This window comes from Pithys albifrons, chromosome 3, assembly GCF_047495875.1.
Source record: "Pithys albifrons albifrons isolate INPA30051 chromosome 3, PitAlb_v1, whole genome shotgun sequence".
Taxonomy (NCBI): domain Eukaryota; kingdom Metazoa; phylum Chordata; class Aves; order Passeriformes; family Thamnophilidae; genus Pithys; species Pithys albifrons.
In genome coordinates, this window is record NC_092460.1 from 87,642,645 (window position 1) to 87,668,329 (window position 25,685).

At 39.6% G+C, this 25,685-nt stretch overlaps 1 protein-coding gene across 2 annotated transcripts; it reads right to left on the minus strand.

Moving 5' to 3' along the window:
• Positions 1-430: 430 nt before the first annotated feature.
• SLC26A4 (solute carrier family 26 member 4) lies at positions 431-24,693 on the minus strand. 2 transcript variants are annotated; one of them, XM_071552617.1, is made up of 20 exons: positions 24,446-24,693; positions 23,973-24,112; positions 21,593-21,703; positions 19,806-19,996; positions 19,186-19,350; positions 16,424-16,576; positions 16,230-16,312; positions 15,137-15,284; positions 12,812-12,925; positions 11,963-12,040; positions 11,691-11,786; positions 10,257-10,363; positions 8,849-8,918; positions 8,434-8,526; positions 8,236-8,331; positions 7,038-7,268; positions 5,523-5,577; positions 5,075-5,220; positions 3,824-3,907; positions 431-3,317 (listed from the first exon to the last, which is right to left on the minus strand). In XM_071552617.1, exons 1-20 carry the CDS (start codon positions 24,598-24,600, stop codon positions 3,294-3,296), a joined length of 2,340 nt encoding a protein of 779 aa, XP_071408718.1. In that variant the 5' UTR covers positions 24,601-24,693; the 3' UTR covers positions 431-3,293. The 2 variants fall into 2 exon arrangements, with proteins under 2 accessions (XP_071408718.1, XP_071408719.1); XM_071552618.1 differs by having other exon boundaries at positions 21,597-21,703; positions 24,446-24,532.
• Positions 24,694-25,685: the final 992 nt, after the last annotated feature.

Here is a 25,685-nt window from a genome sequence, read left to right on the forward strand (position 1 = left end):
AGTGCGATACTGCCTTTATAGATTGCTTGCCCATCACACAGAATAAAGGAAACAAATACAACTAAATCATAGGTTAGGAGTAGAAAATGGCCTCAAGCAGTCCTTCCACAACCCTACAGTAGGGTAACTACTCCATGCACTTCAGATTGGTGATGGTCTCACTAAAAGCCTCCTGGAATGGGATTTTGTGGCCCTACAATGTCTCTCACTATCTTTACAGCCCTAACATTTAAAAGCTGCCATTTAAGTCTATCGTTTCTTGTCTCAACCCCACAAGGCAGAGAGAACAGGTTTTCCCTTTTATATTTGTTCCTCAAAACACAAAACTAAGGGAAGAATGACAATGATCCCCTCACTCATATGCTTTTGTCTCCTGATAAGAATTCACAAGAAGACTCAAACACAAAACCAAACAAGAAATCCCCAAACATGCAGATGAAAGGAGCATTTCTTCAGTATGCACAACTTTATTTTCTAGTTAATGGATATAATTACTTTTCAAATGCAGCTTTTTAAAAGAATAAAAAAATTAAAATACATCTCCAAATTTAACACCTGACATGCAAAGACAGAACAGTAATACTCCAAATGCATATAAAAACACCACTTCTTCATCCAACTGGAAAAAGATAAGCACACCCAGTTGCATCATGGATGTTTGAATTAGTACAAAACTGTAGAGAATTTTAGCTTCACTGCAAAATCCATTATTTTGGTGTCCTTCATTTTGATGGATGCATAGAAAATTAAGCACATACCCTGTGACCCACTGAGAAAGGCATTTGAATGCAATTCAGCATATTCCCTCTCACCCTTCTATGTCACTGTAGGTCTTGTGTGAAATGCTGTTTTTCAGAAAAAGTTGAATATTTATACCAATTAAATTAGGAGCAGATACACCCATGCCTGGAAGAACTATGCAGGCCACAGATAAGTGTATTTCATCATACTTTATCACAATCACAGCTGAAATGTCCTATTTGGAAAGGAACTGGAAGACTGTTGAATATTTAATTGCTTCTTAAATATCTGTACAGACAAGAATAGAGAAAGTTTGAAAAATAATACAAGCCCACATGTCTGTCAAGTAAGAATCTATACTCAAACTTCACAGTGCAGATGTTCCCTTGGGAAAAAAAAATCACTGCTACCATTTTTTTACTATCTTTTCCATATTACATGTCCTGCATAACAATTAGCTGAAAGCTCACTTACCAGTCCTATATGGAAAATTTTACTTTTTACATAAAATATACATCCTTTTTAGAAAAGCAGTACAGCTTCTGAGAAACATGTCACTGGCCTTGTCCTTCTGTTACTGGCCTTGTGCACTGGCAAGAGCTCCTTGTAGTCAGGTTTATAGAAGCTGGGGCCATGGCCTAAAAGGAACTTCAGCTCAGTAAGGTGGGCAGAAGTGCCACCCTCCTGTGTGAGGCTGGAAGACGGGACAGGAGTAGGACAGGTAGTGCTAAAAGTGAATTGTCAAATCACAGCCTGGGCTGAAGCATTAATGTAAATAGAAATTATTAGTACCATCTGAAGAGATGCAGGTTCATCTGATTTGCCTCATGCTCAGCTAGTGGAGTTGCCCATCCAACATATAAATGGCCTCTGCCCATTGTGAATACAGTCCTGCATTTTGCTGTCTTGGACTGCAGCACCAGCATCACAAAGTTCAAGCCTGTATTGCATTTGAAATGAGAAACTTCACTGACTTTGTGAAGGCTGAATTTTTTTGCCTTAATTAGAGAATAAAAGCGTCAGTGTGGTGCTGTTACCTACTTTGTAAGATACTGCCCAACTGAGTGAAGGTTACAGTTTGTTTGTTTTTTCACTGATTTTGATGGAGTTCATTCAGGTCCTAAGGACAGAATATTTTATTTAGTGCTTTGCATTATTCCACTAATGTTAACCTGCAGCAGAAATCTTTTCTGTGCAGTGTTACGTACAAAAATGTCTCTCATGGAATCAAAGAAGGAGACTTAAATATGTGAAGATCCTGAAGTTAATTAGCATATATTGCTAAACTTAAAGGCATTTTATACCTGGACATTTCTTATACTTTTTTATCATTTTCCTCATCATGCAGTGTTTTTTTCCATTAAAAAATATTGTAGTGCTAAAAAATTTAAGGTAGCAGTCTGTTTTCCATCAAAATACAGTTCTTCTTCAGAAAATTAGGAACATTAATTTCCTGCATATCTATTTTACGTAGTCCTGAAGTATGAATTAAAGTTTTGCAGGTCAAATCCTTTATTTTTTGTCAAGTATTGCACTTGTGCATTATGGACTTTAAAATGTAAAGGAACAGCAGCAGTTTGATGTAGAATATTAAAAGAAAAAAATTTGCTATATAAAAAATATAACTATTCATTAAACAAAAAACCCTCCTATATTCCATTTAAAAGACCCATAAACCTCTATACTAGGTCACATTCTGACTTGTTTGCTTGCACTCAGTAGCAGCCTGTTCTACAGATTCTATTAAGTACTTGGGCACTAAGGTTCTCCTTAATTTATGTAATGATCTGCCTCTTGATGAAGGTTATGTAACTGAGCCAAAATAATCTGTGTGTACTTCATTTCAGGGACAATCATAAGTAGTACTGCATGGTTTGCCACAATGGGATTAATACAGAACTAATGAGCCCATATCCAAGGGTCTTTTGAAACTTATCCTGTTTAGGTTTTATAGTAGTTCAGTGCTGTTTTCTATTCCTGTGACTGTTTCACTTGTCACCTGTTTCAGTGATCTAACAACCTGCAGCAATTTCAGGAATGGCTTGGAAAAAATGATTGTGATACATTTTTCAGGACTTCTCAGCATATATTCTCACACTAATATTCTAGAATTCAAAGCCTTGGCCAGCTAGAACTCCTGTCCTTTTGCTAGGCATTGTACAAATACTGAACAAAAGTCTTGCCATCCAAAGATTTTGGTCTCTGACTCTCCTGGGCAGACCATAAAGCAGCTTTTCATCCTGTATGCAATGGTAGAAGTGTAGTGCATCTTCTGCCTGACTAGTCCCAAAACTGAGTACATCTTTCATAACAGTCTTCTGATTTTTCTGAAAATGTATCATATTGGAAAGTGCTTGCTGAATCGAGGTCCAGAATATTTCCAGGACAACGTTAGCTAAAATTTGGAGAGTTATAGAGATCTGTATCATTCAGACAAACAATCAGGTTTTTTCTTCAAGTGCAAAGATTCGTTTCACTGCAGAAAAGGCTTATATAGTATTGGTGTGTAAATATTGCTATGAGTTCACAAGGACAGTACCAGCAGTCCATCTTCATGATGCAAGTCTGCGCATAGCCTAGAGAAATGGTTTTAAAAGGTGGAGAGAAACAGGCCGTGGTTAGTTCTGAGTATACACCACCCAGAAAAATAACACATTTGTGTATGTGCTAACTACAAACTTTGAGAAAGTATGGAGAAATTAACTTCTGTAAAACGAGCAGACTGTGCAAGGTGTCTCCTGTGTTAAAAGGAGGAATGAGAGGGGGATGTTGATCATCATTTTGGACTCTTGGTGCCTCAAACCTTATTGAGTCTTCTTTTAGGCACCTAACTTGTGTTTAGATCTATTTATAAGCCTGTGTAAGGGAAAAGTAGTCCTAAAGTGGCAGAGAGGAGATGTTTATGCAGATATAATCTACTACCCTCTCAGCAAAATCTTCCTTCCTTCACTCAGCTCTGGCATCCAGGTATCCAGAGAGGGTGTTTATTTATGGAGAAGGTAACTGTTGAGAGCCATACTCTCACAGCATGACTCAATGCGACGGGAAAAGGGATAGACACGTTCAGTTCTAAAGTGCATACCTCTTCCTGAACATCAAGTGCGTCATCAGGCCGGCTTGTGTCTGTGAACTCTATCGGTTCTTTAGACCCCTGCATGAGTGAAATCTTGGAAAGAAGTTGAGAAACATAGTTAAGTTACATGTTGTCTGTATCATTGAAATTGATTTTTTACTCTGAAGTACCTTAAGATAACTTCCACAGCTTAAAAGAGTCTGTTGTTTACTGTTCCTTAACAAAGATGTTGATTTAGTTCAGTTGAAAGGAACTTATAAATTGCAGAGCTTTTGATTTTGTCTCTGCTCACATGTCTAGTTATGGCTTTGTAAAAATAATAAAAACAGTCTATCTAAACTGCTGTATAGACTATATAAACTGCATTGTCAAAATGTTAATCTCTACTATAAAACAGTAGTATGCAAAAATTATAAAAAAATAATGTCCTGTCTTAGTTATTTACCGGTAATATTAGTTCTAATTGCTATTTAAGTAGAATACTGTAATAGCAATTGCTAGGGAAGGAACTGTGGTGAAAAGAAAGGAGGATTTTATAATACCATTTTCCTAATGTGGGCCCACATCCTTATATGCTACAGAGTGTTCTGGTTATCTTTAAAAAACACAGAATACAACTAGGAAATGCACAGAGAAGGGCAGCAGGAATGAACAGTAGCTTGGAAGAGCTTCCGTACACATCCATACCAAGTGGGATGAGATCATAGCTTTGGTCAGAGGTCTATGAAATTATGAATAGTACTGGGAAAAGGAGCAGGGGATCATTATTCATTGCAGCTAATAATCCAGAGGTCCAGCAGGCTTAAACCAAACAGGTTTTGTCATATAAAAAATCTAAAATTACAGAACCCAGCTTCACAGGACAGTGTGAGGCTAAAATGTATTAACAAGTTCCAAAAGGAGTATGACAAACACATCAAAGGAAACTCCATCTGTGACAATGAAATACAATACTCCAAATGCAACCTCCAGCTGAGGAAATTCTTAAGCTGTCAGATGTCAGAAACTAGCAATGTGTCTTAGGATAAAGTGTCCTCCATATGTCCTGTTTCTCGTGTTCTTTTCACAAATGAGCTCCTGGAGTTGACAGACCCTTCCTTTGATCTAGAAAAATATTCATGTACTACAGAAACTGCCTGATTTACTACACTCTCACTTTTTTTGTACTACAGTTTTCTATCTAGTTTTCAAACGTGCCATGCTGTAATGGAAATTGCTAGATGACAGAAGGAAGGGAAATTTATTATGTGATATCATTACCTTCTCAAATATGGGGTCTTGGTTGTCACTGTATGTCATTTGATTCCTTATGTAGAGCACAGCATCATGGACAGTCAGGAAGAACATGTCTTTTCTGACAGTATCATCAAAGAAGGCACTCCGTTCCAGCTGAGATATAAGGTTATCTGTATAAAAGGAAATCAAAACAGGTTTATATAATCTGAAGTAATTTAAAAAATAAACGTTGAAATGATCACAACAATCAGAAATTAAACCTATGGCCAAATGAATCCATCAAAGTTTTGTCTTGACTTTTACTTCCCATATTTCCTTTAAACGCCACCATTCTTGTGTCCCCCAAGAGTCCACAATGTTCATCAGTGTGCTAATTCACATATCTATTAGAGCAAATGGTCCACAGACACATCTAGTGACCCCTTCACTTTATTCTTTGCATGAGTGATAGTAGAAATATTTGGGTATTTACCTTGATATGAAGCAAAGTATACTCTCACATCAATTCTCTCAAACTCTTTGATTATCTAAAAGAAAAGAAAAGTTTTCAACAAGTACAAAATAAAATAAATAAAATCTGTAAGGAGAAAATACATAAATGTATATATGTCTATGTAGGTAAAGTTTAGGCACACACACTTCATTTGTTTTCCAAGTGTCTTCATTCTGAATGGTACATTCTGTTTATCCATCACAAATACAGCCCTGCTATACTTTGCTATACTTAATGATCCAGTAGTAAAGTACCAGATTGCTGAAGTGGCCTATCTTTGACTATCTAAGTGGAACTATCCATTTTACACACACAAACACTGCTGCCAATTAGGGTTCTCATTCTGTTCTCATAATGTGAATAATCATCTTGAAATGAGAGCACATGGGCTCAGGCAAGCTTTACTTCCCCCATGTGTGTGTGATGGGATACAATAACTTGCTGGCACATGCAGATTTTTTCACACAGATTCTTTTCCCTCATTCAGTGCACCAGATGGATCTGTTCTTAGATGGAGCTACATATGGAAAGAGTTATGTCTATGGACCTTGTATCTTTTTTGCCTCAGGAGCCAGAAATGAATTTAAACTAGGCAGAAGGCTGAAGCAAAGCACACACCACTCTTGTATTTAACTGAGTTAAAAGGTGGGAAGCTGGAATCTACCCCTGGCTCCCTGGTGGCAGGCAAGGCTCTTAGAACACTGTTTTCAGAGGTGATTACCAATTCCCTTTTGTTAATTGATAAACTAGAGTCTTGGTAAAGATCTGGTTTATAGATAAGCTAAGCAGCCCCAACTGCAAAATTAAGTTAGTGAAAGCAGGAATATGAACATACAAAATATCACAAAATATTAAAGACTGAACAATATGGTCCTATACACTTGTAACTGGGCACCAAAAAATAATGGAAATACTTGGCCTTCATCTTTGCACCTCATTTCCCTTTCCCTAAACCCAGGATTATTATCTCCTCATTATGCAGTGTGATGTTTGAAGAATTAATGAATGTTCATGAAGCCCTTGAAACTAGCCACAAAAACTACTACAAAGAAATTGATTATTCTTCCCTCCTTCATAATTTAAATAGTATGGAATGAATGAATACATAAATCAGTGGATAAATACTGATTAGGGATGGTAACATGAAATTTTTACTACCTCTGTATTAAGTGAGCATCATCCTGTGCCCAGATTAAAGCAGGAGGCATGTGGAAAGAAAATACATAACTAAAATATTTCATAATATATGCACATAAGGGGGCCACATTTTGCAGTTAAATTGACTATGCAAGCTTCATATTGTTCTTTCAATGCATTTTTTTCCCACCTAAAAGACACACAGAGCAATATTCTACCTTTTGCTGTTTACATTTTGAGGGTATTTTTCAACAACTGACTTTTAAAAACTGAGAAATTAACTTCAGTTAACAGCTCTTGATTCACATACTATTGACTAGTTTCATTTTCCTGGAACATCAAAAAACCCACTCTTACCGTTTTTATTGATCTCACAGCTACAATATCCAAGAAGGTTACTGCTCCAAAATCAAGAATGAGACTGTGGATGGGCACCTTGGGGATGTTTACTTTGACTGGGAGTTCTGAATTCCAGTCCACCTGGATCTCTACTTCTTTGGTGGGAACTTGAGGATCTTGGTTGTCTTCAGGTTCCTCATCAGTCTCGAAAGCTTCATTATTAATACCAGGTTCACTGATGATGCCATTCTAATGTGCACATAATATATGTGGAATATAGAATTTAATCATGGAGAAAGTTTTGGAGCTACAAAAATTACTTCCCTGTGACACCTTCTGTTTCAGGAATGAACAAGACAGATACCTGTGACCAGTACCCCCTGCTCCCAATCATGGTAATGTGGTTACCATAATTAACACCATTTTATAAGGCAGGAATTCATTCTCTATGGCCAAGCAGGTCATGAATTTGTTCCCTTTTCCCTCATTCTCAGGCCTTGAGGGTCCTGTGAACCAAACAGACAAACCAAACAGATTTCTTCTTCCCCTCCCTACCAGCCTCAAGATTCCTGGGCACCATCTGATCTTATCTGCAGAGAAACTCTAAATTAAGTTTGGGTCTAGGTAATTAGAAACTGTAAGTTAAGTTGTATTACAAATTCTGTATTATGCTGCTTATAAATTGTACTGCATTAATTCTGTTTGTAGAAATCCTGTGCCATTTTAACCATAAATTCTGTGCTGTACTAATCATAAATCCTGCGAAGAGATATAAACTTCCATTTGTAACTATAATACAGTGTCATCACCATTCTACAAGGATCCCTGCAAGAACCTGTTTGTCCCCTGTTTCATTACATCCAAGAATTTAAAGAAAAACAAGATAGAGCACATAATTATTTCCTTTCCTCTTACGTCTTCATTAAAAGAGCATCTTCCTGCAAGAAGACCACTATCCAGAAAAATCATAGAATCATAGAATTGATTGGGTTGGACATCATCAAGTCCAACCCTTGGTCCAACTCCAGTCCCTTTACCAGATCATGGCACTCAGTGCCACGTCCAATCTCAGTTTAAGAACCTCCAGGGATAGTGAATCCACCACCTCTCTGGGCAGGCCATAAAGATGAGTACATAGAAATTAATAATTATGGTTAAATTAATAAGCTCCAACATGAATCCTTTGAGCAAAAATCAAAAGAAAAAAAAGGCTTACTTTAGTAGCTTTTAATTTTCCCTTCTTGATTAGCTTTTGTATTTTCCTCAGTGCTTTGAGTCTCTTGTTATACACCTTGACTGCATCGAATCCCACCTACAGAAAAAAGACCAAAATTATTTAACTTAACATAGATATAATTCTGAGGAAATCTCAAGGGTAATTTAGAAGCTTCCAAACCCATCACATGTCACTCACTGTGGATTTGAGGCTGCTTTTTAGTCCATCAATGTTAGCATAAAAAATGGGACTTGAAAACTTGAGAATCTTCACACCTTCTGGTTCTATAACCTGTTGCCAAAGAACATAAGGTCAAGCAGCAACAAACATATTTTGACTAAGAAGAAACAGTTTAATAGTTTCAACAGTTCAACTACATATCTAATTTGCAAAAATTGCAAATATTTGCTGACAATTTAGCAGATCCAATTGTTAGAAGCTTACAGGCCCAGCATTAATGTGGACCAACCCTCTGGATCAGGATGCAGAATTTCATGCTGAAACTTGATATCTTCATGACTCCAGTTCCAAATTCAAGTCCACAATATGTGAAGCACAACTTTTTATCATACTGACTTGTAGACTGAAGGGAAACAACTCAGCAATGACTTACATTTTTGTAGTCCTTGACCTTCTTGTAGATGTCTGTGCCAGGAATGTTCCCAAAGCCTCCCCATGAAGGACTAACAGAAACAAAAAGAAAAGATACTGAAGTTAAACATCATACATGGGCACTCACAGAATTGAGGGCTCTGCTGCATACAAAGTGTCTTAGACTTTTGTAGTTTGCTTTCTAATGCCAAACTAACATACTTATTGCATAAGTGTTGAATCTATTTTGTGTCGCTGTAGTGAATGGGACTTTTTAAAGACAAGGTACTTTGGTCTCAGTCTACTTGTTGCACCATTTTGATTTAGAGCTGAGTGAATAACTTGCTCAATTTGTTACCCAAGCCAGAAAAATATTTCAAAAGCAGATTGGTTTGATTTGAATTTAAAAAAAACTCAACAATCTTTTTAGTCTGAAAAAAATTGATTCCTTTTTGTCAATTAAAATCAACTGAAATAATACATTTACATTCTTTTCTGATTATGTAAATATTTTTGTCCAACCTTTTTGATTTTTATTTCAGTCAATATCAAAGCCAAAATATTTTACAGTCTCCAGATATAAGTTTAACAGTTGAAGCAAATGGTTTTGAAGTTTGTAAAGCCTTATTTCCCTTTCATATTTTGATTTCATATATCTGAATTGAATTTGGGATTTTTTTTGAGGGTCTTCAAATTCCATTTTTTTGTAATCTTCTACTGTGTAATAATTTTTGCAAGGCTTTTTATTTGTGCATTTGCTGACAGTGCAACTACCCTTTGGTAATGCTAGCAACCATATTCTGTGGAATCCAGGCTAAAGGAAATGAGTCATGTTGTATTTTCAGATAAAAGATCAATGAAAAGTAACAGGATGGCCAAATAAGGTTCTTTAAATCCACCTTTTCTCACCATTTCACTACCGTATGTTCTTTAAGCAGCCATAAATCAGGCACAAGCACAAAATTTTTTCTTCCTCTCATAATTTCTCTTGCACTGCTTTTACAGGCACACAGTCTTGCATATGCAGTAAGTGAAAAGGCACAGCAACATACTGTGGTACTGTTACCTGCTAAGAGTTACTCTAATGATCAATTAATTACAGAAGCCATACATCTGTTTATATTTGATCTGGAACATTCCCATCCCTTTCCAGAACTCAGCTATGTGAGTGCATAGGTAATATATGGCCAAGTACCAGCAGAGCGGCCAAAATGGTATGGAACAAATACTGAAAAATTGATGCAGCTTCTCTTTTAGCAGTTTAATTCCATGATAGCACACAAAGAGTGTTTTTTCTAAAAAACAGATTTTTTTCATTTCAACATTTTTGTAAACTCAAGCAGATTGTAAACTCAAGTTGATTTTCAGCACACTGTATTTCTTTTCCATAGTATAACAGTAAGAATTACTTCTGATCTTGTGCTACTTACAACTGAACTCTCAGCACAACTGTCAGCAATCCAAACAAAAGGCCAGCAAGTAATCCCAAATCAAGTCCCAGAATGATGGATGCTATACATGTGAAAACCCAGATCATCTGGAAAGGAAATAACAGATGTAAAGTTTCTTCATTATAACATATAAATCCTGGTAACACTAATGGATCACTAGACCAGACAACATGAGTAGCAGAAGAATTTGACTTTGGAGATGATTGTAGCACACTGGCAATTAGCTGACTTCCATACAAAAGTCTTTCCCTTCCTCCAAGATCCTTCTATCTGTCACTGTCTTATCAGGCATAGTTAGCTTTTTAGGAAATAAGGGGGGTTTTACCATAAAATTTTTCAAGGATACAGTTACTTTTGGTGAAATTAATGGAGATGCAGTTAAGCATTGCATTTACCTCTTTCTGATGGTGGCAATCTTTGTTAATCTTTCTTTAGAAATTGGAAAGCATTTATTTTACCAAGATGTAAAATACTGCAAAATGCCCCACCTACAGACATATAGGGAAGGAAGGGGACTCCTCAGTGATATCTAAGAAAACTGTTGCAAAAAGAGGTATTTCCTATTAACAGGTTGATGGCACTCTCTAAAGTCTCCACTGAATATTCAGGCAGAACAGTTGAAGTGCACTCCTCAGTTCTTTCCTACGTCACTGCCCGGGCAGAACACACAGTAGACTCAGTCTTTCAAAAGCTGAGTGCTTGCACTTCTCACTAATGTGAGTGGGATCTCCTGCCTATGAACTAGTAAATGATTTACTAAAATACTTCTGATCTGTCTAAGGCAGGTACTGCCCAGTGACACTAACTGGAAAATGTAAGCGCAGTAAAGACTACATGGAGAAAATGTCTTCTATGCAAACTTTTCCTGCCCACAGTGAAGGTTTATTCCATGGAAAACACAGTGGAAGATGTGAGTAAGTACCCTGAGATATGGTTATAGTGGCTCCTAAGAAAAGTTTGTTCATACATCCCTTAGCATGCCAAGTGAATCCACAGTCTAGCTTGGATTAGTGTTGCTACAACAAGAAAACATATTTTCTGAGGACTTCCTGAGATTATCCAGATGAAAGGGATACTAATGTGGTAACAATATAAATATGTGTACGTGACTTAAGGAAAGGTTGGCTTTTTTGACTCATTTATACTGTGCAAAAGATAAATTGAATGGTAAAGGTGGCACTGGCCATTTTTATTCTGCTTTTCAAGCCTTGTCAACACAAGGCTGCTGTAAACTAGGGTAATTCATATGAAGGAGTCATCATTGCACATGAGTACCCTGATTGCCACCCTTACTGCAGGGTACAGGGAATAAAGGAGATTAGCAGAATACTATGTAAAACTCTAAAATGGGGAATTTTTAACTGACTTCATGGTACTTGCATTCATGAGAAAATAAAAAATCAGGTTACTTACAGCATCCACTTTATTCTGCCTCCACAGCCGGGGAACATCAAACACTTGCATGAACATCCCTTTCAAGTTAGCTACAACTACAGCTGCCAACACAGACTGTGAACAAAAATTATGAAAAATGGTATTCAGAAGCAAAGATGCATATTAAGGTAGTGCTCCACATTATACACTATAAACCACAGCCTTGTCTGGAAGCAGTCACCATGGTTTAAAGAGGGATATTAATCTTGCCCGTCCTGATGTGGCTGTGCAGCAGAGGAAGAGTACAATACCTTTTGTAAGGGCTCTAGCAATTTCCCCAGGGCAACAATAGAAATCAAAACAATCCCAGCTGAGATTATACCAGCAACCTGCAAAGAACAGAGTGTTTATAGGAAATGAACTTATTAAGACACTATCGTATGTTTCTAGGATTACAAAGAAAAGGTACAAGTAGTTGCACATTCATTTATTTAGGAACAAGGAGACCCTCCAAAATGTCATTGTGTTTGGGCATATGTGGGCAATCATTATACACACTTCAGCTAACACAGAGGGAATTCAATTAAGCAGGTAGTCTAAGCAACTACAAGCATGGTAGTTGGAGGGGTTACATTACATGGACAGATGAACACAGCAGTCTGTGTGTCAGATGGAAAAGGGGCTTCTGGATAACCCGTAGTTTTCCATTATTAAAAAATGCAAAACTGTAGTGCTATTAAACAAAGTAGCTTACTCAACATGAGAAAAATGGCACATGGGCTGATGGTGAAGGGCAAATGGCAGGGGGCAGCTCAGGCCGGCACGTGGGAACTTCAGTACAGCACAGCCAGCTGGGAAAGGATTTCCTCTCTCATTCTGAATTCCTGCTGTGACAAACTCAGTCCTTTAACTGGGAGTGAAATTCTGGGGAACTGGAGTTGAAAGATTTCTGACCCCTAAGTGAACTCATGCTATGTAAAACTTGATCGCCCTCTTCTGGCAGAGCGACAAAAATGATTCATTACCAAGACACGAGCTGCTCGATTTCCATGTGCCAGCAACACAATCATTTTAGGACTAATTTAATCCCACTGTGAAATCTGTGCACTATCCAAAATTAAATTTACCGGTGCACAGTACTAGTAAGGAGAGGTCATTACCTGAGTCTTTCCACCAGTACTTTCTTGGACTGCAGTCCGTGAAAGAGCAGTAGTTGCAACAAAACAAGAAAAGGCACCTGAAAAAATGTTGCTGAACCCAAAGGCAATAAATTCCTGAAAGATAATTGGATGATGCTGTAAATACAGATGGCTGAACATAGTTTTGCAATGGAGAATGACAATAGCTTCTGCAGTAGTTGATAAAGCAGGTAGCATAACACTGAGAAGAGTATGAATTAGTAATAGCTGTTAAATGTTTACACAAATTCCTTTTGCACCAGTGCAGTTACCTCTGTTTGGAAACTGATAAAAAAGGTTGGTATACTCCCCCTGATGTGGACATACTTGTCTGAGTGTAAAGGTGTTTAAAGCTTATTTCATCACTGTTATGAAACTTAACATTTCTAAAACTTACACTTGTATAATGGCATCAAGACACAGTACTAGTATAAATTTAACTCCCAGGTATCATCAGCTAAACAAGTTATTTTGATCAGTACAACAGGTTGAGTTTAGACACGCCTTTAACTATTGCAAAGCATTGTATTATTAGTAGAACTAATAAAGAACTTTGCAATAGAACACAATTTCCCTGAAAACTTCTAGTTTGTTTAGCCGGAAGTTTTTCAGTCTAAGCATCCTAATGAAAACACGTTAGTTCCAGGGAGAATGCTCATATATTTGCCCCAGGGTCACAGATGCTGGCATCAACTGATGCTTGTTGGTCTGCTCAAATGACAAGGACCATGAGAGATTTATGTCTTCGGATCTGGGCCATTTTTCTGCCGGGAAATAAGGAATTTGGGAGCTGTCTGCAACCAACCCCATATAATTGACAGAAACATTGTTTTCACCAAGCTGACACAGGCACAGGAGCTTTTCAATGACTGCAAACTTTTAAAAATATAACTTAAGATTTTAATTTGACTGTGCCCTTCTTTTCATCAAAATTAAATTTCCTGCAAGTTTTTCATTAAGCTCCAACTAAAAGAGCAGGATTTTGAAGTCATGTTTTTTAACAGAACAGACCTAGATGATTCATGCCTATTCCTGTGTAACAAGCTGGGACGTGCAAGAAAATGTTGAAAGTATAGTTCCTAGGATTCTTAGGTCTTAATAATCTATGAATCTGTAAAGACAATATAAACACTGGCAGATAATAATACTGACCTCTCCTTCAAAATTATTTTACTACCCGCTTGTATGATGTTATTTTAATTTCTGCAGATCAAGTAAACTATTTGCCCATCAGTCCAGGCTGCTGTTAACCTTGGCTACACGTAAAATTCATAGCATATTGTTGAAAGGAATAGACTAATTCTTTTTATAGACTAATTCTTCTACTACAACACTTAATCAGTATCATTGAAGCACATCAGTACTGGCAGAACAGCATATTTAACAACAGAACAGCATAAACAGCACTTCCAAGATCATGTATTACTCTTTCAGTTTAATTTTGGGCTATTTCTGTAGTGAGTGCATTTTCTAACATGCTCCAAGGATAAAATTCAGAATTAGCATAGATGCAGGACAAGGAAGCTTTCTGACAGTTTTCTTCCATGCCCATGGGCAAGCCACAAAACCCACAGTGAAGACATTGAACAAATGCAGGAATCCTGTAAGAGCTGGTGGCTGCACAGCTCATGTCATGTTTTAGCTATGTGTCCTTAGAAACCAATGCTTAAAGCAGTTCAGCCTCTTACTGCAGACAGTTGCTCAAGGACACTTATGTTGGTAGGCATTAACTTTTGTGAGGCTGCAGGACTGATCTATTATGTTAAAGTACATTTATAGTGATGTAACTGGTGTCATGCTGAGGAGTACAGTACTTTATTAACTGAGAAGTTCAACTGATGTAGACTAAGCCTAAATAAGGCTGCATGTAGACTAAGCCTACATGTAGACTAAGCCTAAATAAGGCTGTCTGGAGCAACTTTGCCTTCCCCTGCCCCAGCAACACACCTCAAAATACGCCTTACAAGAGGAAATGGAAAGTAGATTGCTAAAGCTGGCCACATCAGCTTGATATCACCAGAAACTTCCTCTATACAGTGCTTACCCTTTCAGAGCTACTGCAGTTACTAAACCAATACAGAAGCAATGAATTAGTACAAAAAGCTCATATTGAAGATAGGGCACATCTGACTCATCTCTGTGCGCCCATTTCAGCTAATTATTTTTTTTAAGTAGCTGAAAGAATTTCTCCTGTCAAGACTTTAGCACTTGTCTGAAAAACATGTGTCTCCTTCACTTGGCCACATAAGTCAACATGAAACAGAACTTACATTCACTCTATTTATAAACTGCTTTGGTTATACATACCTGGTTTCCATCAATAGCATAGTCATACTTGGTTGCATATACTTTTCCCACAGATACAGCAATAGCATAAGCAACAATAGCAATGGAAAAGGAGGCTGCTATCATCTGGGAAAACAGGCTGACATTTGGAGCTTCAGGAGGCAAAAATCTAGCATTTAGAAAAGATATTAGTGTTACCAACTTTGATCAAATTCTGTTCTTACTAGAATTGTCAAGGAGTCTTGAGGTGGAGGCATACAGGTTGCTTATAATATGAAGTGTAATGTTTCAAGTTAATAAAAAGGTGGAAACAGCCCACTGACATACAGAACATGCTTATCTAGCTCATCATAGCCCAAATCCTGATGCTATTAGTCAGCAACAAAGCTCCCATTGTTCTCAGCATGACTGAGATTTGGCCTTGTGATAGCAAAGTGAAAAACTACTTTTTTTAAGCATTGAATAAAGGATGTATTGAATAGAATGATGAATTATATAAATATGTTAATGACACTTCATACTATTGTTAACATATTTCTTCAGAAGACCTCAAAAGCATTTTATCCCCTACTGTGTTTCCACAAATTTTAATTAATCAAGCCCTGAATACCAAATGGAATGTGAAGGTTACTACTGTGAAGTGCTCTGAATCTTTCAAGTGAAAGTTTCTACCAGTGTAATCCTCAACATCCTTGCTCCTACGACTACGGAAGTGACAGGATTGGTTGGGATAACAGTAGCAGCATGAATATGAACCACAGTGGGATAAATCAGCTCTACAAAAACATACAGAATTTCTTTCATAAAGTTCTTTTTTTTTTTTACATTTTCCATAGTCATATAGTCACTTCATGAGCATGAAGCAATTAATTCTCCAATGAACTTAATGAATCAGATAGACATTCCTAAGCCCATTTTACAGAAGCAGGAAAGCCAGGCAACATATTTAGGTAGCATAATTGACAGAGGCAGAAGTAAAACTCAGGAAATCTCCAGATCTAAGTTCTAAACTCAGGTTACAGCTCTCAATGTTCCATTTATGCCTTTTCTCTTAGCACTGTCATTTTTAGCCAATTAAAATAATACCTATTTCCCAGAAAACAAAGACACTTACCCTCTTGGAATGCTCTTAACAATGCCTGCATTGTATTTTTTTTCCAAGTCGGCAGCATATGAAATGCCAGTGGCTACTATGGTCTGCAATAAAATAAAACAAGAGTTTTAATTCTTAAAAAGGTTTCTTGTCTCCCTGTAGCTAGACCCATCTATTTTATCTGTTTTCAGGTTTTTTTATGCCCCTTTGCTTACCACAATAACTTCTATTGGTATAGGTATTGGTATCTTGTGTTTGAACCGATCATTTAGTTCTTTAACTACCATGCAGACAAAAATGGTGAGGAGTCCAGCAATAAGATCTGCAATGTTTGTGGTACCAATTTTTTCAAATGTTTCAACAAGAGTCTGAAAAACAAAAATTACAACATTAAAACATGCCCATGTCCACCTGAAGGATGCTACAATACTCATGAGATAATCCAGATGCCTGGGGTTTTGGAAAGGGCCAAGTAACTTCTTTGCTCAGGCCTAGAGAAGCCTGAGGATAATATACTGTCAAGGTGCTACAGAATCAGTAAATGGATTTAATGGGGAACTTAATGGAAAAAGTACAACTGCAAGAATTGTCCACATAGGGGGCTTCTCCTTTCTGATTTTTAGGCAATTAATACTATGTAAGAAGAGCTAACTCTCTACCTGTGTTTTACCTCTACCTGGATTGGAACAAGGAAGGGAAGATCTATAGCTTTTTCACTTTAATGAATAGCAAGAGAGATCCTCATTTTCCTAGTCAAAAGAGAGGCACCCATGGGCAAAATCCTGGTTCATCACATGCCCTAGTACAGGTGGTCTGTGGATTACATGTTTCCTATTCCCATTGCTGACATACAGAGAATGAGTATGAACACACAGGTCCTACCAGTCTGTGAAAAATCCTACACTTGACAAAAGCTAAATCTCACAGTACATTAACCCTCCCAGCAGAGTTCAGCCCCAGAGTGGAGCACTCACAAAACTGAGCTGCAATAGGAAGCTCCCTTCTCTACCCTTGCTATGACCTTGCTTGGTCCTATTGTTTATTGCAAGTAAGTGTACAGAGAAAACAAGAAGGGATGATTACAGAAAAGCCACAAATACTCCTCTGTCCTCTTCCTAAGCATCAGGGTAGTTCTCACTTGTCCACTATCTCCAAGAAAATGTAATTATTCCATGAATAGTTAAGCAGCTGTAACAATGATCTGGTAGAAAAGGGGTTAGAAACAGACTTCTTGCATCCTGGTTAGCTCCCCCAATACTGAACTGCTGGTTTAAAGGCAAAGGGAGGTTTGCAGCAGCAGCACCCTTCTGAAAAGACTATGGTCTTGATATAAAACATCCAAGTGCTTATTCAGCTATGTTTTCTAAGCTAAAGAAGCCTTCCTGAAACACTGGATCAGATGCCCTCCTTTGGTGAACTGAAACCATTTCTTGCCTGTTGTACTGTTTACCAGAGATCCCATTCATACTGACCGTCTCTTGCATTGCCCCACTTCACAGGGGAACACTATAACTTCCTAACTTTGGGTTGTGGATTCTCCTAATGTTGGACGCTTGGTGTTGCAGTTTGTTAAACACCACTTTTGAAGCAAGTCCAAAATTCGCTGAAGCTGACACAGTCAGTCACTGGTTGAGCAGACCAGAAATCACAATTTCTGTGCTCTACACGCATCTGCAAACACACTGACTGGGGTCACCTGTAAGAACACAGAAGCTTTGAACTTTAACCTAAAAAGTCAACATTCCACTCAGGCTTGCAGGAGCTGGAAGAACCATGTAATTCCTTTAAAAAACATGTTCTACTAATGTACCTACTCATTCAATAAACAAAAAAGAGATGGAAAAACCTGCTGGATTAACAAGTTATCACCCTGCCAGGTCTGCTCTAAGGTCTCTTAGACAGTACTTTGTCTCATCTAATTTTCCTTGTTCTGTGGGGAAAGTTTTCAGTAATTCTGAAAAGGCCCATAACATAATACTTTTCTCCCCCCAGATAGGCCACAAACTTTTTTTCCTAAATTTTACCTTGGTGCTTGTAGTTATATTCATCCTATTATTGCTAATCTAGATGCCTGATGTATTTTTACTAGTTTGGTTGCCAGAACTGGCATGTAAAATCTCTAAATACACTTTTTTTCCTGAGAATGGCCTCTTTTAGAAATCTGCTATGCTAATATTAATTTCTGTATAGAATCATAGAATCAGTTGGGTTGGAAGAGACCTCCAAGATCATAAAGTCCAACCCTTAATCCAACCCCACTTTGAATACTAGATCATACCTAAAAAGCCGTGAACCTCAATAGTTTCACGCTGAAATCAGTGACAAACTTAATAATTTTCTTGGGAAAGGATACTATTCTATAACATAGGACCTCTGGGAATTGATTATTTCTGTAATGCAGCCAAGACATTTTCTCCATTTGATCATTTTCTGTAATATCAACAAATGGGGTTGTGACAGCATTTAGTTTCACATTTGCTACCTGGACAAAGGGTGGGAGCCCACATCCTGTTTTAGCTATCCACAAGCATGGCTACACTGTGGAATGGAGAACAATGCCCTTTACCAGAACAACCTGCTCAGCACTAGCCAGCTTTGGGAGATAACCTGGCAGTGTTAAGAAATGATGAAACATCCTTCGCAATAAGTCAGAAAGCAAGGGGTGGGACAAAAAGTAGTCTCCAGAAGTGAAGAACTGTTTTGCTGGATAATTGCGTTACAACTTTATGTGAAAAACTGCTCTGCCTGCAAAAGGTGGCAGTTAGACTCTCTGCCTGGGTAACCCCAAAAGCAGCTACCTAGAGCCACACAGCTATAAAAGAACAGTTGCAGATCTTCATGAGAGTGAGAACTAAATGAATGCCCCATACTTACGACCATATATATGAACCATTTCTCTGTGAAACGGAATCAGAAGATAAGCAATTTTATAAAAAATCTGTCATGAAACCAAGACAGAATGGAACGGCATACTTACATATATTATGGAAAGGACACCATTATAATTTTTAGTTGAAACATTCAGGACTATTTTTAATTGTGACACAAGCACTTGAAAAGCAGCTGCAGTTGTGAATCCCCCAACTAGTGGATCTGCAAGGTACCTCACAATGAAGCCAATCTGGAGGACTCCAAATATTACCTGGAAAAATCATGAAGAATGACAGCTTGCTAAACAACAAAAAGCTACACTTTTATTTGGGGATTTCTTATGCTTTGTCTTTTCTCTTTGTTGGTAGAGTTTAGGACTGTATTCCCCCATTTTAGCCTAATGTAGCTGAGTATCACCCAACCAAGGAAATAAAGGAGACCTGAAGAAACGTGAAAGGAAGCTCCACGATATGGACCATTAACACTTAGTTTCACAATCGCAGGGCTATTTTGTTCACTGCACTCCCAGTCAGGCTGTCACAGACTCTGCCCAGGATAGGAAGAACAATCCCCAAAAGCTCTTCGAAGTTTAAGATAACTTTCCTCCAATTTTGTGTTTAAATACAGGAAAATGTCTGACTGCCTTAGCAGGTATTTTCCAGCCATATGTTTTCCTATTAAAATTAAAGCACTGTCAATCTTGTGTCTTCAAGTCAACTATTTTACCTGTAAAATTCCAACCAGGAATGTGAGAGTACTGGCAATCAGCACTCTCTGTGCATCTCTGGATTCAGTGTCTATCAGTGTTCCAGTACCATTAGTCCCTGTAGCATTAATGCCATGTATGAGAAAATTCTCATCAGGGGCCATGCTTAATACAACAGATCCCACCATCAAACTGACTACAGGGAATGGACCTGTAATGACAAACAAAACACACTGAAGTTTAATATACAATGAAAAGAAGCATTTATCAGATCAGGCGAGAACCTCTAAATCAAAAAAAGCACATAATATTTTCATTGGGCTACATTAGTAGCATTAAGAGGGTGAGAGCTGCAGGCACTGCATACATGACACAAAGATGCAATTATTTTCTTAAATAACTTACATTGTACATACAGGTACAGGTGCAGTTTCATGCTTTGCTTAAGCCAGTTTAGGGCTGTACCAAGGCCAAAATGGGCAACATGTTCAATATGTTCCAACCACGTCCCTTGTGTCAGCACCACAAGGAGACAATCCAGGTGAAAGCAACATTTATTTCTCTGTGGTTTGGATTTTGTTTATTTGCTTGGGTTTTTTGGTGGTTTTTTTTTTGTCAAGGTTAGTTTTCAGCTGATCCAGAGAGCCACACAGATATATGGTCAGGGTTCCCAACACCACAGTGGTGCAGGAACATGCTCCAAGGGGTAGTACCACATCATTTGGCAGTAATGTGCTTTTACACTGGCTAAAGATGACTGAAACTATATGTTGGGCAAGATAGAGAGAGAATGACCATTGTGTCAGTAACACACAATCTAAAAGAAATCATATTTGTTGCAGTTATTTACTAAAATTTCGCAGAAAAGGAAAATGTCATGAAATGTCTTAAAGAAGGACTAGTTAATTTTACAGATACCTTAGAGGACACTTCATTAATAAGAATGTTGGGAGTAGCATAAAAAAAAGAGTGTTTGATAATCTAGAAAGTAGGATTGCCACTGTAAGTAGAGGTAACAACTCAGACCTGGATAGCAAATGTGAGCTGGTAGGTAGAGTTGAAAGAGGCTAAGGAAGTTGAGAAAACATACAGGAGCATTTGATGCAGCAGAGAAGCAAGCTGATGAAAAAGCGTAATACCATGCCAAAGCTCTGGGGGGTGGAAACAATCTAAGCAGAAATGAACAATGAAAGACTAGATTTTGTTAGAATGAGGAAAAAGGAACTTCGGTGATCAAGCTGTAAGAAGACTTTTAAATGTGAGAACTGACAGGAAACAAACCTCCTATTTTAAAGAAAGTATTCAGAAAGAATCAACAAGGTTTACCCATAGCCTTGATGTGAGGACCTAGAGCGAGGCTGGAGTGGACACACAGGTTCTGGTCTCCGCGACAGGCAAGAAGAAGATACTGTCCACAGTAATCAAAAAGGCTGCAGCAAGTAAGGCTTGTAGAGAAGACTAAAAGAGCTCTGTTTTAGCCATCTTGAGCTTTAGCTGATAGACAATATATCTGTCATTCATACTGCCTACTGAGGTCTCGATCTCGTAATTTCTTGCATAAAGTGTAGCCAAAGACAAGATTTAAACTTCAGCACAAATTCAAGCAAAAAGCAGGGTACAACTATTATGCACAACTGCCTGTATAGAGAAGAAATAAGCCTTAATTTCCCCAGATCCACCAATACTAATATTCAGCACAGCCAATTTGGTGCAGAAAGTAGTTATATTATACAAAATATGAATTTCCACAGCAAGGATTAACATTTTGTAATAGATAATTCACTGTAACTTGAACACACGCAGTTACCAACTGAGATGTGCCTTGATGTTCCCAGGAAAAAGTATGTCAGGATGGGAAAAAAAGCAGAATAGAGACCATATCCAACAGGAACTGCAACCAGCAAAGCATATGCCAAACCTGAAATGATAGATCATCAAAATATAAGCTTTAAAATCTCTTAGCAAACTACTATCTGTCTCCAACAGACTTTCAGATTTACTGCTTTCGTCCAGATGCAATATAGAATGTGTTTTGTTTGTAAATCATTTGCAGGCACATATGTGAGTATCAATGACAGTAAATGACTGTATATCCCACCCTGGTAGCTGGATGAACAAGCACTGAAAGATGTTCCTATTTAGCACAATACACAGACTCAGACTGGAAGTTTAAGTGGGGAACATTGTTGCAAGAGTGAAAGGTCTGCCTCATGAGAGAAAAGGGGGATATGTGAAGTGTTCTAGACATAGACAGACATTTCAAGCACAGACTCTGAATTATTGCACTACAAATACGCTTCAGTGTGTTCAGTCCCTGTGAAAACCAGGCTACTTCTTTTTCCAGTATCAGCTTATAAACTGAACTGCCAAAAGTAAGTCACACAAATTTGAGAGTTTTGGTTCTTCCTTTGTATATCTGTGCAAGCTGTCAAAACTTGCAAACAATAAAAAAAAAGTTGCTTTCAGTAGCATATCCCACTAATTGGCTCCTACTGCAGAGTATAGTCATGTCCTTCGAAAATACTGCAAAAACCTGTAAAAGTTCAAACAACTGAAGTCCTGGTCATACTGCGGTGACTGGTGGGAGGACTGCAAGCAACACACATAGTTGCTGGGAGTTAGAGACTTTAGGAACCTCAAGATCCCAGAAGCCTCTTTTTTTTGGCAAATATTTTGGCCAATTTTCCCTATAATGGAAGTTTTAAAACTTCAGAATTATTATCATTTTTAAAATTACAGCTAAGTTTACTAGCACTAATTTCTCCCCCCCCCTTTTTTTAATACATAGGTGGGAGACCAGACAGTATGTTTTAGAAACTGGTTTTACAAATGGATTCTAACTGACCGAAAATCCAGCAACTGAAAAAAAAAATGAGGAGGTTGCAGTAAGAGGATAATAACTGTTATAATTCATATGAAAGGTCCATCTAGCCCAGTTAGTTCATTTTAGAGGAATCCTGTAACCGTGCCACTATCTTCAGCAGAGATCTTCCACTTCTGACATTCTCTTTGGGAATTTCTCTGGGAAAGAATCACTTTTTTTTATTCCTCAGCTCACCCTCTGCCTGAAGCAGAATTTGTAATGCTTTTCTTTCTGCCAATGAGTGCCTTCCTAGCATGCTCCAAGGGAACAGACAAGAGGGAATACTTTTGGCTAATTGGGAATGCGTAAACTGCTTTCTTTGTTTCCAATGTAAGTCTTTGCCCTTTTGCAAACACTTAATTTCCGTGGAGGTAAAGCATGGGGCTGACACAGCTAGCTTTGCCTGCCCCAGTCCTGAAAAACTGTGAAAATGGTTAGTAGTCACAGAATCACACACTATTCTGAGTTGGAAGGGACCCACAAGGATCATTGAGTCCACCTCTTAAGTCAGTGGCCCACATAGGGGATTGAACCCATGACCTTGGAATTATTACAACCAAGTTTTAACCAACTGAGCTAATCTCAGGGTGTAAGAACTCTATTGAGATGAAAGAAATTAATGTGATGGATGTGTCAGGGTTATAGCTAGTCTTATCTTTGATGGATGCTGCCTCCGGCAGAATGGTTCTGCCCTTTAAAGTCTTCTTTAAATAGAGTATTTTAATTAATTTCTGCTTATTTCTGCCACTTTCCTATTTGTTCATCTACTGAATGCTTTACTAAAAAATGTAATACAGAAGTAAGGAAAAAATATTGCAAGTCACAAACCATAAATATCAAACTTATTTTTTAAAAAAATCTGAATATGCCTGCACCCCCTTGAGGGTTGTCTTCTGTAGATACCTGAACAACTTTATGAGGTGAATTTTAAATAGGAGTAGATGTCAAGGCTGCATTATTTTAGGATAACGAGATTTCTATAGGCAGCTGCAGAAGAACTACAGACTTAGATAACCAAGAAAGAAATAAGACCACACAACCTACCTGATTTATCATAATGTAAATAAAATTTTAAACATCAACATGGATACTCTTTGAGTAAAACACTTGGAAAAAAAGTTAAATACATCTTGATAGCACATCAAAGGAAATTTAAATCTCCTAGCCAAGCAGAGGAAAAGGAATAAATTAAAACCATCAATTATTTATTGCAAAATAATACCTAATATCTAGTATTAAATAACAAGCCTCAGATTTGTAATTCCATCTGCATAAGGTCAGCTCCCTTGCAGGAGGGTCCTGGGGGCGGCGTGCCTGGCTTTACCTTGCAGCGTGGCGACGAGGCCAGTGCTGAGCCCAGAGATGATGTCGCTGATCAGCCACTCTTTCACGCGGTAGTTGGGCAGCCACTCCAGGATGGGCAGAAAGGTCTTGGCAATCTGAAAGGCCCTTTTTCTGGAACATCTGCAAGAAAACAAGTGATGAATACACCCCACGGGGCTGCAGCTGGAGAGCCCCAAGAACCTCAGGGTGACAGAGAGCTGAGGTGATGCACATTTAAGCTTAAAAGGCAGAGACACGGTCGCGTCTGCCTGACAGGGACGGGGCATGTACTAGTGCCAAGAGTGCGGTCCCTGAAGAAAGCACCCTGTGGCCGGCTGCGATGTGCTGAGAAGCAGGGATGGGTCTGCCGGCACTCAGGCGTTGATCGGGCACTGCATCCCCCGGCAAGTGGGCTTTGCGGCGCGGGGACCGCGCTCCCCGCCGGCCCGGCCACGTCCCTCCGCTCGGACCCACCTGCAGGCCGCCTGCGCCCGCTCGCGGAGCGTGGGCGGCAGCGGTGGCCGCCGCTCGTTCTCCTCCTGGAAGCCCGGCTCACTGTAGATGGGTCGCGCCACCACGTAGTGGCTGAGCTCTGCCGGCGGCTCCGCCGCCCGCCCGCCCGCGGCCATGGCCCCGCCTGGGCCGAGCGGCGCCCGCCCTGTCGCCCGCGCCCGCAGCGCTGTCCGCTCCTGAACCGCGGCGCTGCCCGCGCCCGCTCCCCGGCCTGGGGCAGGGCAAGCCGGCCCCGCCGCAGCCGCATTTATACGGCCGGCCGCAGCCCGGCGCTTTATTTACGGGGAAACACAGAGACCCGGCTACGGGCCGGGCCGGGCGGCGCCTCCGCCCGCCCTGCCCCTGCGGCCTCGGTGCCCCCCGGCCGGGTCGGCTCTCCGCGGAGCGGCCCCCCGGCCCCGGCACGGCACGTCCCGGCCCCTCGGGCGGGGCTGCACTTCAAAGGCGCTGTTGGGGCTGGCTGGCAGCGGGGCTGGCCGCACGCACACGGACCCCGCGGCAGGGGATGGCCTCTCCCCTCAGCAGCCTCCAGAGTGCTCGCTGTCAGTGAGGGCGAGCCCGAGGCTATGAGATAGGACCGGCCGCAACGCACAGTGCTCGGCCCGCACGGAACCCTTCTCGGAGTTCCCAAAGCCCCGTGCATCCCATAAGCCAGGTTTCAGAGTCGGCACCAGGCAGATACAAACGCCTAATAAGCAGCATCTGCTCTCCGAACCACCCCCGAGCTCACCCAGCCACCTCGGCGGGAAGGAGAGGAGGTTCAGAGCCTGCGGGCTCTGTGTCACACTTGAAACCACAGAAGGTGGCCCGGGGCTGCAGCTTCTGGTTTGCCCAAGGTGGGGTCGTAGGGAATGAACTCCTTGGCAGCCCTGCTGTAATTTAAGATTAGATAGGTCTGGGGCTGAAGTCCTGCGTGCTTGAATACTCCTGGCTACGTTGCAGCTCTTCCATGTTACGTATGGAAGACCTTGCAGGTCTGAAGCAAAGCATGTGTCCTTCTCATCTGGGAGACGTTTTGGAATTGGAAGCAGTGCCAGTGTTTCAGCCAACACCGAGGAGGTGCTGAGGGCACACACTGAGGGTACTGCATCAACCAAAGTATTTCTTCAATGAGCTACTCAGGCATGGATATTCTTGACAGCCTTGGTTTCAAAGTAGTTTAGTATAGTCCTAAATTCAGGTATGTTGAAGCCAATGTTGC